Raw genomic sequence first — 14,307 nt, forward strand, 5'->3', positions numbered from 1 at the left:
CAACTAAACTCCCTACACTGGGGCAACTATGCTAGCTATGCAGCCGCAACCCCGCCCGTCGCTCCCCCCCCCCCCCCCCCCCCCCCGCGCCGTTCCCCGGAGAAAAAAATTGGTCAGGCAGTGTTCCCCGGGCCGGAAAAGGTTGGGAACCACTGCGCTAGGGTAATGTATCTCAATGGGGTGGTTCACACCAGAGCGGGAGGCGTTTTGCAGAAACGCATACTCCTGGGGTGAGGCATTTTTTTGGATTGCGGATGCGTTTCTGCCTCAATGTTAAGTATAGGAAAAACGCAAACCGCTCTGAAAAGCGGCACTTCAGAGCGGTTTTGCCGGCGTTTTTTGTTACAGAAGCTGTTCAGTAACAGCTTTATTGTAACAATATATGAAATCTACTACACCAAAACCGCTACACAAAACCGCAAAATGCTAGCTGAAACGCTACAGAAAAATAAGAAAAAGCGTTTAAAAATCTGCTAGCATTTTGCGGATCTGCTAGCGGTTTTTGGTGTGCACCAGGCCTTAAAGGGGCCTACACACCTGTATGAGTGGCAGCATCCCATACTGCAAACAATTAATAATGATAATAATACTAATAAGTACTCACACAGAAACAATAGTGGTAGTTTACTTAACTTTTATTTTCTCTTTGCTTTTTTAATGTTTGGCATCTTTTTCTTAAATTTTTTTTGAGAAAAACAACCTCAAATACAACGTTGTATCTGTATGAAGCACACATAACCCCCAGTATTTTTGGAGTGATGTATTCTGTGTACAGAGCCTGCAGCTCTGTAGCACTTCCGACCATCCAGCAGACGTCACCAGGAAATTTTTTAAGGCCTTCTGGGAAGCACAAGGTCTTCTGGGTAGCGTTTCAGACAAGCAAAACACTAACTAAATCGCTCTGTGTAGGTTTTGAGGAGCGATTAGGCCAGCTTTTATATACTTTACATTGCAGAAACGCTAGCGCTAAACGCTAAAAATGCAGCATGTCCTGCGTTTTGCGTTTTGGTAAATGCAATCGCTCCAGTGGAATTTGGCCTATCAATTAACATTAGCTGAGCGTTTATGGAAATTGCTAGTGGTTTGAATCGCTCACTAAACGCTCACAAAATCGCTCCAGTGGGTTCCAGGCCTAACTTTGTACCCTTCTGTATGTACGCTGGGGACGTTCAGTTGTACTGCTTTGGCAGATTCTTCATACATGTATAAAAGTTCAACAACAATGGCAAAAAAGTCTCCAACCGCTACCTTCCTCTGGCCAACGAATGGCAGGTAGCGATGCTCTTAAACAATGTACACACATCCAACTTTGATTGACCAACCACTGACCAGTTTTACAACTTCTATGTAGTATGAGGGTACAAAACAGATTTGTGTAGGTAAGCTCCCATACTACATGGAGGTGATAATATTGGTCAGTGATTGGCCAATCATAATATAAAGTGTGTACCAGCCTTTAGGCATCATTAGGCATAACATACAAGGGTGTACTGTAAAGTTTTACTCATCACTCTGAAGTTTTTATGTTATATGGATGACATTTTGTCAGTTTCATTATTGGTCCCTAAGTGCATGGCGTTTACAAAAAAAAGCTCAGCTCATTGTATCTTACATTTCTTTTACAGATTGAGCCAGAAGTGACTTAAAGAGGAACTTGAGTGAAAATAATGTAATAAAAAAAGTTCTTCATTTTTACAATAATTATGTATAAATGATTTAGTCAGTGTTTGCCCATTGTAAAATCTTTCCTCTCCCCGATTTACATTCTGACATTTATCACAGGGTGACATTTTTACTGCTGGCGGGTGATGTCAGTGGAAGGAGATGCTGCTTGCTTTTTTGGCAGTTGGAGACAGCTGTATCCATTGAGGATGTCAGATGGGAGGAAAAAAAGCAGTAGTAAAATATTATGAGCTACCGGATCACAGGAATACCGCATAGTGACACAACTGCTGTGCAATTTTCCTCTAGTGCTATAGGAGCTCAAGTTCATGAAAACTGCCGCAGGATGGCAAACGCATCAAACAAATGGAAACATTCACTGTTGTTTTTAAGTACCTAGCGTTTCGGAATAAGATTGAAAAGAGCTTCTAGTGGATAAGGCCCCTTCCCTGCAATGGAGCAAGCCGGAGTAGACCTGTCTCTGTATTGTATGCAGATGTGCTGTACTACTCTGGGGTCTCTCGCAGTGTTGCAGGGAGGGGAACACGAGCCAGCCTCTTCCTGTTAACAAACAGCTGACCCCGCCTACCTTCTCCCTGCACTGCTCAGGAAGGAGCAGCAGGAAGAGGTGGGCGTAGTCAGTTGCTGGGAAAGAAACTCCCACTCGGCTGTCACCGATATATAGTATCTGTTCTGCAGAGGTCATGTGACCTTAATGGGCCATGTGACTGACTTAACTTTTCCAAAGGGGACGCCTCTGAAACAGCTGCATCAAATATGAAAATTGAATGAGTTAATGTTCACTTTACTTCTTTCTGTGAAGACAGATCCCTCTTTCTGTGAGTTTAGCCTAGTTCATCAAATATGTATGCAAATGACCAGGTACATCTAATGCCTGGTACACACAATGACATTTTTCTGTCAAATCGATTACTACCAACAGTTCTGAACGTTTTTCTGATCGATTTTTTTATCACTTCTATACAAAATCGATCAGAAAAAACGATCAGAAATCAGTTTGGACCTGTCGGAAGTAATCGACTTGAACGTCAATATGACGGTAAAATTGCATTGTGTGTAGCAGGCATAACAGCAACTTCCCCATGGCTTAATACTGAAGATTACAGATGGTCAATGAGCTGATTGTAGAGCTTGCATGCAAACTGTATGCAAAATGGAACTGGGCCAATTAACAGGAACCGCATTTGATTGGTGCAATTACGATTTAGACATTCAATGGATTCAGTGTGATACATTCGTAATTTCAGGTAATTTTGTGCCGAATTTAGCGGTTAATAGCAAAGCACCTATATGCGCTATTGTCACCTAAATTGCTAAATATGTTAAGAAGAGTGGGAAACAGTAAAAAAAACAACGTTTTTTTACAAAAACATTTTGTCGTTTTTGAGTAAATCAAATTTTAAAAATGCAAAGAAAAAGATGTTTGTTTTTTTTTAAACTCAGAAAAATGACAACTTAAAAAAATTGTTCCTTTGCATTTTTAAGAACGCAATTCTCAAAAACTACAAGGTCTTTTTGAAACTTTTTCTTTTTACCTGTTCCCACTCTTCTCCTTAAAGAAAACCCATACTGAAAAAAAGTTTCCCTGGGGGGCACTCACCTCGGGAGGGGAAAGCCTCTGGACCCTATCGAGGCTTCCCCTGTCCTCCTGTGTCCCACGGCGGTCTCGCTGCAGCCCCCGGAACGCACAGGCGACAATTGTTGGGCTGTGCAATATTTACCTTTACAGGCTCCAGCGGGGGCGCTGTTGCGGCTCTTCTGACGGAGATAGGCGAAAATAGCCGATCTCCATAGGGTCCGCTCCACTGCGCAGGAGCAGGAGACTTGCGCCTGCGCAGTAGAGCGGGCCGACGGAGATCGGCTATTTTCACCTATCTCTGTGGGAAGAGCGGATACTGCGTCTGTGCTGGAGCCAAAAGGTAAATATTTACATCGCAGCCGCTCCGGGAGGATTTTCGCCGCCACCGTGGGACCGAGGAGGACGGGGGAAGCCTCAATAGGATCCGGAGGCTTCCCCCACCCCAGGTGAGCACCCCCCAGGGGAGTTTTTTTTCATTACAGATTTTCTTTAACATACCGTATGTGACAATGGTGTGATGCACGAAATTACACGAAAATTACGCAAAATTATGGTTCCTGATTTTTCAAATGAAATGAATTATATTTTTTTCCAGAAATGTTGCATTATGATTTTGCATCATAATCATTCTATGTTGCATCGTTGTGGTTCTGATAGGATGTTAAAGATATTTATTCTAGAAAGGAGGGGGGGGAACTTATGACTGGTTAGATGCTAAAAATGTAAACAATGCTGAGTTGGTTCTATCATTTGACCTTGACCTCATTTGACCTTGCCAATGCCCCATAATGAGAGGACTATGGAGGCCATATTTATTTGCTTTTAGGTCGCATTCACTGTGGGACGTTGCAGTTTAATGCAACGTTAAAGTCACAGCGCATCTGCAAGCAGTGAGTTACCACAATGTAACATTTTTCAACGCGACTTTAACATCGCACTGTGAACTTAAGGATTAGCATTGCAGGATGTAGGATTAGCATTGCAGGCCGGCAAGCTGCGTTATAAGACTTTACAACGCAGCTCCGCAACTTGGCACTGTGAATGTGACCTCAAACAATACCAGTTGCTTGACTGTCCTGCTGGTCCTCTCCCTCTGATACTTTCAGCCATATACCCTGAACAAGCATGCAGCAGATCAGGTGTTTCTAACACTATTGTAAGATCTGATAAGATTAACCACATGCTTGTTTTTGGTGTGATTCAGACACTACCGCAGCCAAATAGATAAGCAGGGCTGCCAGGCAACTGGTATGGTTTAATAGGAAATAAATATGGCAGCCTCCATATCACTCTCACTTCAGGTTCCCTTTAAAGAGACACTGAAGCGGAAAAAAAATATGATATAATGAATTGGTTGTGTAGTACAGCTAAGAAATAAAACATTAGGACTTGGAGCAGAGACATAAGTCTAATATTGTTTCCAGTACAGGAAGGGTTAAGAAACTCCCGTTTTTATCTATGCAAAAGAGCCACTGAGCTCCACGACTTTCAAAGTCGCAGAGAGCTCTGTCTCAACTGTCAGTCATTGTATTGTTTTTTTTTCTGCAGAAAACAGTTCAAAAGTTCACTGGCCTGCTCTGTAAAATCATTTAGAACGCTGAGTAGTGTGTAAACTGCAAATATTAGGGAATGATGCAAGGTTATAAAAAAAAAACGATATCACTGAAAATAAAAATATGAGAATATTTTCTTTGCTACTAATGTTCTAGTAATTATCCGTACTACACAACCAATTCATTATATCATAATATGTTTTTTTCGCTTCAGTGTCTCTTTAAGTCACCATCAACAGGGCGGCAAGCCCCAGTTCACAACACATGAGCCCCAATACACCATTCTACAAAGCGGTTACCTGCGCCATCTGTCTTTCCAGCTTCGACCGCGGAATATCGTCAAAATAATTGTCATTTCTCCTCCGCCGTCCATCTCCCTGCATCATAATGTGGGAAAAATCGAGGGATCCCCCAGTCGGATACAGCTTTGCGGATTTTGTGACTGAAACGAGGGGAGGGGAAGAGAAAAATCGATATTAATAAAGTGCGAGTGCGGAAATAGCTGACATACACTGACAGTTTGGAACATAGAGAAGAGAGAGTCCACAGGGGAGGCGCAGACATATATGCCTTCCACCCCTCAGTTCACATTCTATTCTGTGCAGAAAGCAGCGGGTTCCCTTGTTTTATCCTCATGCCCCGGCTTCTGCGATTGGCTTATAGCTTTTCCCAAGGGTCTGCACAGAAGACGATGTCCATGAGATGTCCCACTTGCATGCAAAATGAAACGCAAGTTGTATACAGCTCGGAATCGGGCCAGTCAATCCTGCCACTCTGATTGGTCCACTTCCAAGCGGAATATAATTTGCATCAAATTTGTATGCGAGTTGGTAATCATTAGAAAACCTAATTTAGGGCCAGTGCACACCAAAAACCGCTAGTGTATCCGCAAACGCTAGCGGTTTTTGAAGCATTTTTTCTGAACGATTTTCTAATCATGCCTAGCGTTTTTGTGTAGCGCTTTTTATATTTTGTTACAGTAAAAGCTGTAACTGAACAGCAACTGTAACAAAAACGCTTCGAAAATCGATCTGATCTAACGCTTTTAAGAGCGGTTTTCCATTTTCCTATACTTTACATTGAGGCAGAACGCCTCAGAAATCTGCAAAAAATGCTGCAGGATCCGAGGCGTTTGTGTTTGGGGAAAAAACGAACTTCTCTGGTGTGCACCAGCCCATTGCATTACATTAGCCAAGCGGTTTTCAGCCCGAAAGCATTTTAGAAAATGCTCAGAACCGCTCTTGGTGTGCACCGGCCCTTAAAGAGACTCTGAAGCGAGTGAGATAGCATTTGATTAGTGTAAAGCACCTTACATAGTGCTCAACCGCTGCTATCCAGTGGCAAAACAAGGGGTTTTTACCCCCCAAATCCCCCCTGCAAAATCCACGACTTTCCTGGTCGTGGATTTTGCTGCTCATGGAGGCAGAGCTATGAGCTGTAGCTCTGCCTCTTCGCGCGTCAATCTTCCCGCTGATCTCCGCCTCTCCCCCGCCCCTCTCTGTGAAGGAAGACTGAGAGGGGCGGGGATTGACGTGCTGAGAGGCAGAGCTACAGTCATAAGCTCTACCTCAAGCAGGAAGCGCTCCCAGGACCTAGAAGAGGGGATTTGGGGGGTACAAACCCCTCGTTTTGCCGCGGAATAGCGTCGATTTAGCACTATGTAAGGTGCTTTACACTAATCAAATGCTATCTAACTCGCTTCAGAGTCTCTTTAATAAAGCCTGTAGACAAAAATCAAATTCACGAAACAGTTGAGAATGGAATGAATACATTCCCTTTAATACAGGGTGTGTTTATATAACCTGTTGTTGCAGAAATAACACTTTTCTAGAGATCTGCAGATTGTCATTTATGAAAGTGGATATCCCCTGAATTGATCAGTACTTCCATACAGGAATTTTCTACAATCCTGACTATGGACTCTAAAGCAGGCCTGAACTCAGAACTTCCTCTCTGCTCTATAGGATAAGCAACAGCATAATAACCTTTACAGACAAACATTTCTTTGTTACAGCTGATACGAATCCTGCAATTAATCTGCAGTGTATCTACTTCCTGCTTTCATGGAAGCAGACATAGGGTTATCATCCTGTGTTTACAAATTAGCTGCTTTGCTGAGGCAGAGGAGATTCCTGAGCTGACACAGCTGAGAGATCAAATTACAGTGATGATTAGTTACTGATGAGTGGGGAATAAGGGCTCGTTCACACTAAGGGCTTGATTCACAAAGCGGTGCTAACTGTTAGCACGCCTGTGAAAACCCCCTTAGCACATCTAAACCAGCTTTTCGCGCGCAAAACTTTATGCGCGTAAAACTTTACGCGCGCACTGTACAGAGCGCAGGACGCTCCGCGCGAAGTGCCCATTAAAGCCTATGGGACTTAGCGCGCGCATAGGACGTTGCGCGCGTAAAACTTTGCGCGCAAAACTTTGCGTGCGATCTGATTGAGAAATTCTGTGCTAACCTACTTAGCACCCTGGTTAGCATGTCTAAAGACTTTAGACGTGCTAAGTAGGTTAGCACCGCTTTGTGAATCAAGCCCTAAGAGCACATACACACATCCAATTTTTATTGGCCAATGATTGGCCAATTTTACCATTTTCATGTTGTATAAGAGCGTACCTATACATTCTGTTCATAGTGTTAAAAATCTATTTGACCCTCCTTCTACATGGAGGTGGTAAAATTGGTCAGTGATTGGCCAATCAAAATTGCATGTGTGTACGCACCCTACGGGCGGTTTTGCCCTTTCTTCAAGCGCAGGCGATTTTCAAAATCGCCCTGAAAGCGCTTGTGCAATGATTCTCTATGAGAGAGTTCACATCTGAGCGGTTTGTTTCCGATCCGCTCAGCAAAGCGCTGCCTGTACCATTTTTTAAGGCGATGTTGCCTCAATGGAAGGTATAGGAAAACCGCAAAACGCTCACAAAATCGCTTTGTGCAGCAATTGCATTCGCGTTTTTAAGAATAAATACATTGTATTTATTATTTTCCAGATCAAAGAGTTCACTTCCTGACTTGTGTCAGGGAGTGAATGAAAAAAACGATTTGGAAAAGCGCTTAGAAAAGCGATTTTAGGAAAAACGTATTTGCGTTTTCGATTTTAGATGTGAACAAGGCCTTAAACAGGCTAAACTCTCTAAATACATACAACCAAACTATTTTTTATGCCTTATGTGAATACCATATCACCGCATACAACGTGGGCTTCATTGACAGCGGCGGTTCGCGCAGGCGCAGTGCGGACGACCTCGGGGTCAGCTTCCGCACCGAGCATGGAGACCGGGACGGCGGCGCAGAGCGGTCGGCGTGGGACAGTCGGCCGCTAGGGGCTGGAGAAAGCCCCAGGTGAGTAAAGCCTTTTTTGGACGATTTGCCTGATAACTCCTTTAAGCACTTTTTTAAACGCTTTTGCAGAGCGATTGCATTTTTTCACTTCCTGACGCAAGTCAGAAAGTGAACTCTTTGATCTGGAAAAGAATAAATACAATGTATTTATTCTTAAAATTGTGAACGCAATCGCTGCACAAATCGATTTTGTGAGTGTTTTGCGTTTTCCTATACCTTACATTGATGCGGAATCGCCTCAAAAATGGCCCATGCAACGCTTATCTGAGCGGATCGCAAACAAACTGCTCAGATGTGAACTCTCTCATAGAGAATCATGGCACAAGCACTTTCAGGGCGATTTTGAAAATCGCAGCTCTTAAAAAAATGACAAAAACACCCCTAGTGTGAATGAGCCCTCAGGGCTGGAACCCACTAGAGCGTTTAGGGAGCGAAAACGCTAGCGATTTCCCTAAACGCTCAGCTAATGTTAATGGATGGGCCTAATTCCACTGGAGCGATTGCGATTAGCAAAATCGCTATCGCAGGACATGCAGCATTTTGGTGGCGTGAGTGTTTGCATTTCTGCAAAGTTAAATATATAAACGCTGGCGTAATTGCTCATAAATCGCTACACATATCGATTTGAGTGCGATTTTAAATGAATGCACACTGTAAATAAAATTATAATACATTGAAAGGACCAAACAGAATTAAAATCGCTAATCGCTACACAATCGCTGGCAAAAAGCTTACACTTTTTAAAATCGCTACCAAAATTGGAAGAAAACGCTCAAGAAATCGCTTACAAAACGCTCATTAAAAACGCTAGCGACTGCGATAGTGATTTGCAGTGGGTTCCAGGCCTCAAGGTTGCACAGTGGCGTATACACGCAGGCCCGCCCCTCCCCCGCCCTGCGCAGTATGACTTTTACCACACATGGAATCAGGAGAGCGCAAACACCTGCCGTTTTATCAGATAGGATACCTGGTGTACGTGGGCAATATGTACATATGTAGTTTTCATATAATACACCTATACCTGATGTATGTTTCCAAATATTGTATAGTTCGTATAAAATACACCAATATCTGATGCGCGTTTGCCAAATATAAAGTTGTTATATAATACGCCAATACCTGAGGTATAGTCACAAAATCTTATATAGTTATATAATATGCCAATATCTGATTTATGTTTGCCAAATATAAAGTTATTATATAATACTAGTGACCTTAGGTCTGTCTCCACGCGCCTGTCACGCGCATGTGCACACCCGCCCGTTGCGCACGTCCGCCGCGCGCACGGGCACCCGACACGCTCGCGCACCCGCCGCACACCCGGTGCCCGCTCACACGCCTGCCTGGCTCCCTGGCCCCGTCCTCCTGTCTGAGGCTGGGTCCGTGCTGAGCACATGCGCATTAGCAAAAAGCACAGACCCAGCTACACAGAGACAACTGTCCCTGCTGTACGCAGGGACAGTTGCCTATTATTATATAGGATGCCTATAATATGCCAATACTTGATGTTTGTTTTCCAAATATTATATAGTTATTATATATAGAATATGTCAGCACTTTATAATTTATCAATAATAATAATAATAATTTATACACACACACTAAAACCTTGGATTGAGAATACATTGCAATACAAACAAATGAAATTTTGAGAACTGTACACCAATACCTGATCTATGTTGGGCAAATACTATATACTTATTATATAACTAGTTGACCCAAGCCTGTATAAAAATGGGCTCTAGGTCTCTTCACACCGCCAGTCAGAGCGCGTGCACACGTTAGTCCGCCGCTCTGCCAGCCGGTCCCAACGGCTGTCAGTGCTTGACATGTGCAGTAGCATAAAGCATTGACACAGGGACAGACGCAGGGACACTTGTATTTTATTATATAGGATAAATCAATACATGATGTATGTTTTCCAAATATTATATACTTCTTCTGTTATACACCAACTAGACAACCCGCGTCGTAGCATACGCCGCATCTTCTATCTAATAGAGTACGCGCCTCAGCCTTGAAGCAAGAAGAAGTAGGCTTTCCATGAGAAAATGTATGCGTGCTCAAACACCAAGTTTAACCCTAGCAAGTTTGGCTTTGCAAATCCGGCCTAATTGGCTATTCATGAGGCAATGCTCATGCAAATATGCATTTGCTTTCGCATGCCAAACTATGCAGGGTCCAAAAACCAATACCGCAAAGCGATCGCCCTGCGGGAATTAGTTCATGCAACATTAGCACTATCCAGGAGCACCACGGGGAGGCTTCCCAATGCCCCCATACAACCGGGGGGATCGCGGGGTCCCAGACTAACTCACTGCCTGGGAACCACAGCGGCACCCTGGAGGGGGAAGCTAGGTAGCGCAGCTAACCCCCCCCCCCCCCCAAATGTGGTCAGCGCCGGGGAGAGCCGTCCGCACCCACCTCCCAATATTAAAAACAGGCACCTACCTTAACGTCCATTGCGTTCTACTACATGCGCATTAACTTGGGGGCACCACATGAGAAAGGAGTGAAGCATGGGTCACCCCGAGCTTTAGAGCTCAGGGCTGGCTCACATACAACACTCCAGAGGGGGGGGGGGGGGGGGGAGGACAGGCGCAGACAACTCACTCCAGGGCTCACACTACCAGAGCAAGCCTTTCACAACCTGCCTCCAAAGGATACAACTGCAAAAAATGCTTTCCATGAGAAAAATTATGCGTGCTCAAACACCAAGTTTAACCCTAGCAAGTCTGGCTTTCCAAATCTGGCCTAATTGGCTATTCATGAGGCAATGCTCATGCAAATATGCATTTGCTTTTGCATGCCAAACTATGCAGGGTCAAAAAACCAATACCGCAAAGCGCTCTCTCGCTGCCTGGGAACCACAGCGGCACCCCGGAGGGGGAGGCTAAGTGGCGCAGCCGACCCCCCCCCCCAAGCGTGGCCAGCGCCGGGGAGAGCCGTCCGCACCCACCTCCTAATATTAAAAACAGACACTTACCTTAACGTCCATTGCGTTCTGCTACATGCGCATTAATTTTCTCATGGAAAGCATTTTGTGCAGTTTGTATCCTTTGGAGGCAGGTGGTGGATGGCTTGCTCCGTTGGTGTGAACCCTGGAGTGAGTGCGCCTGTCCTCCCCCCCCCCCCCCCCCCCTCTGGAGTGCTGTATGTGAGCCAGCCCTGAGCTCTAAAGCTCGGGGTGACCCATGCTTCTCTCCTTTCTCATGTGGTGCCCCCAAATTAATGCGCATGTAGCAGAACGCAATGGACGTTAAGGTAAGTGCCTGTTTTTAATATTGGGAGCTGGGTGCGGACGGCTCTCCTCGGTGCTGGCCACACTGGGGGGAGGGGGGGGGTCGCCTGCGCCACCCAGTCTCCCCATCCGGGGTGCCGCTGTGGTTTCCAGGCAGTGAGAGAGCCTGGGACCCTGCGGTCCCCCCAGTTGTATAAAAAGGGGGCATTGGGAATCCTCCCCGTGGCGCTCCTGGATAGTGCTAATGTAGCATGTAGCAGGGTGTGACCGCTTTGTGGTATTGGTTTGTGCATGCATTTGCATGAGCATTGCCTCATGAATAGCCAATTAGGCCAGATTTGCAAAGTCAGACTTGTTAGGGTAAGGCCTCCTTTCCATGGACTGTTGATAGGCAGTGAAATGCCTCTCAAACTCTCACAACTGCTCACTGCTGCCTGGTAACTGCTCACTGCTGCCTGGTATCTGCTCACTGCTGCCTGGTAACAGCTCGCTGCTGCCTGGTAACTGCTTGCTGCTGCCTGGTAACTGCTTGCTGCTGCCTGGTAACTGCTTGCTGCTGCCTGGTAACTGCTTGCTGCTGCCTGGTAACTGCTTGCTGCTGCCTGGTAACTGCTTGTTGCTGCCTGGTATCTGCTCACTGCTGCCTGGTAACAGCTTGCTGCTGCCTGGTAACTGCTTGTTGCTGCCTGGTATCTGCTCAGTGCTGCCTGGTATCTGCTCACTGCTGCCTGGTAACTGCTTGCTGAGCACACAGCTCAACAGTCCGTGGAAAAGAGGCCTTAAACTTGGTGTTTGAGCACGCATACATTTTCTCATGCAAAGTACTTCTTCTTCTTGCTTGAAGGTTGAGGCACTTACTCTATTATATATAGAGATACCCAATGTATGTTTGCCAAATATGACACAGTTCTCCGCCGCCACCCACTCCATGCCCTAGGTGACTACCCAGAAGGCCTAAGTCTAATAACTTGATTTTAATTTTTTTACAAATTAGTCCCCTTTTCCTGCAGGCAAGCCACTGCCCACAAGGCACGTTCCAGTTTTTAGGCCGTGATTGTCTGGAGATAATTAAACAAGCGAGCAGTAATTATGCAGAGCGTGTTACGCGGAAATCTCATTTATCGGAGCATGGATGATCTTGTAGCGTTCTTATTGGATTTAATGCTACCACTTCATAAATCAGGACATTCACCTAGCAGGCTGAGAGGAACCGACATGTCTGTGCTGTGACAAGATGAGATGGATGCAATGGAGGGTAACCAAGCCAGGGCACGGCAACAGCATCTGGAAGATCTCATCCTCGCTGGGCCACAACTGTATCCTCAGCTCAGCTGCTACTGTCATAAAAGTACCCGGCCAATAGCTGTCAGCAGCGCTATCTCCACATCGTGCCTGAGGTCACGTGCTGCTTAACCCATTCGCGTTCCGTCGTTTTCACTTGAGCAATGTTCACCTCCCATTGATTAGCCTATAACTTTATCACTACTTATCACAATGAACTGATCTATATCTTGTTTTTTCCGCCACCAATTAGGCTTTCTTTGGGGGGTACATTTTGCTAAGAGCCACTTCACTGTAAATGCATTTTAACAGGAAGAATAAGAAAAAAACGGAAAAAATTCATTATTTCTCAGTTTTCAGCCATTATAGTTTTAAAATAATACATGCCTCCATAATTAAAACTCACGTATTGTATTTGACCAAATGTCCCGGTTATTACAAAATTATGTCCCTATCACAATGTATGGCGACAATATTTTATTTGGAAATAAAGGTGCATTTTTTCCGTTTTGCATCTATCACTATTTACAAGTTTAAAATAAAAAAAAAATATAGATATATTTCATCTTTACATTGATATTTAAAAAGTTTAGACCCTTAGGTAAATATTTACATGTTTTTTTTTTATTGTAATGTTTTGTTGTTTTTTTATATTAAAAATTTTATTTGGGTATTTTTGGGAGGGTGGGATGTAAACAATAGTTTTATAATGTAAATGTGTCTTGAGTTTTATTTTTTTTACTTTTAGTTGTAGTTTTACTTTTTGGCCACAAGATGGCGGCCATGAGTTTGTTTACATGACGTCACTCTAAGCGTAACATACGCTTAGAGAGACGCATGGGGGAGGCAACAGCCAGAAAAAGCGCACCTTCCGAGAGAAGCTGTCGGGGGAGCAGTGGGGGAGAGGAATCAGTAATCGGGCACCATAGCCCGATTCACTGATTGCCTGGCTAACGAACCGCGAGGCGGGAGCACGCGTGCGATCGGCCGCGGGAGCGCGCGGTAGCGTGCATGGTTTCTACGTAGTTTCTACGTCCAGGAACTAAAATGGGTTAAAGGGGAACTTCAGCCTAAACAAACATACTGTTGTTAAGTTACATTAATTAAAATAGATAGGTAATATAATCTCTTACCCATCCTGTTTTAAACAAACAGGCAAATGTTTATGATTTCATGGGGGCAGCCATCTTTTTCATGGGGGCAGCCATCTTTTTGGTTGGAAGTAAGTGACAGGGAGCATAAGAAGTTCCAACTGTCCTGTGTCCTGATCACCCCTTCCAGCTGCGGGCACTAAGCTTAAAATCTCAAATTTAAAGAAAAAAAACCATGCGAACCGCAAACGCATTTAAACGCATGCAAAACACTTGCAGTAAAAAAATGCATACAACATAAAATTTGAAAACATGACATAAAACGCAGCGTTGCATGTTACGTTATGTGTATTCCCAGCCCCAAAGCATTAGAGGCAGAGGATCAGCAGGGCTGCCAGGCAACTGGTATTGCTTAAAAGGAAATAAATATGGCAGCTTCCATATACCACTCTCTTCAGGTATCGTTTAAAGAGGCACTGCAGTGACATGTAATAGAATGCAGTAAATGATTCAGGATCAGTGGTGTAGCA

General features: G+C 44.5%; 1 protein-coding gene across 3 annotated transcripts in view; it reads right to left on the reverse strand.

The window, feature by feature from the left end:
• The window catches only part of LOC137561761 (ankyrin repeat and sterile alpha motif domain-containing protein 1B-like), a 211,988-nt gene that overhangs the window by 109,706 nt on the left and 87,975 nt on the right, over window positions 1-14,307 (reverse strand). For all 3 annotated transcript variants that reach the window (XM_068273113.1, XM_068273112.1, XM_068273111.1), the window contains exon 2: window positions 5,115-5,257. In XM_068273113.1, the coding sequence (XP_068129214.1) occupies window positions 5,115-5,201 (87 nt within the window). In that variant the 5' untranslated portion in view covers window positions 5,202-5,257. The remainder of the gene's footprint in view (window positions 1-5,114; window positions 5,258-14,307) is intronic.

This window comes from Hyperolius riggenbachi, chromosome 3, assembly GCF_040937935.1.
Source record: "Hyperolius riggenbachi isolate aHypRig1 chromosome 3, aHypRig1.pri, whole genome shotgun sequence".
Taxonomy (NCBI): Eukaryota; Metazoa; Chordata; class Amphibia; order Anura; family Hyperoliidae; genus Hyperolius; species Hyperolius riggenbachi.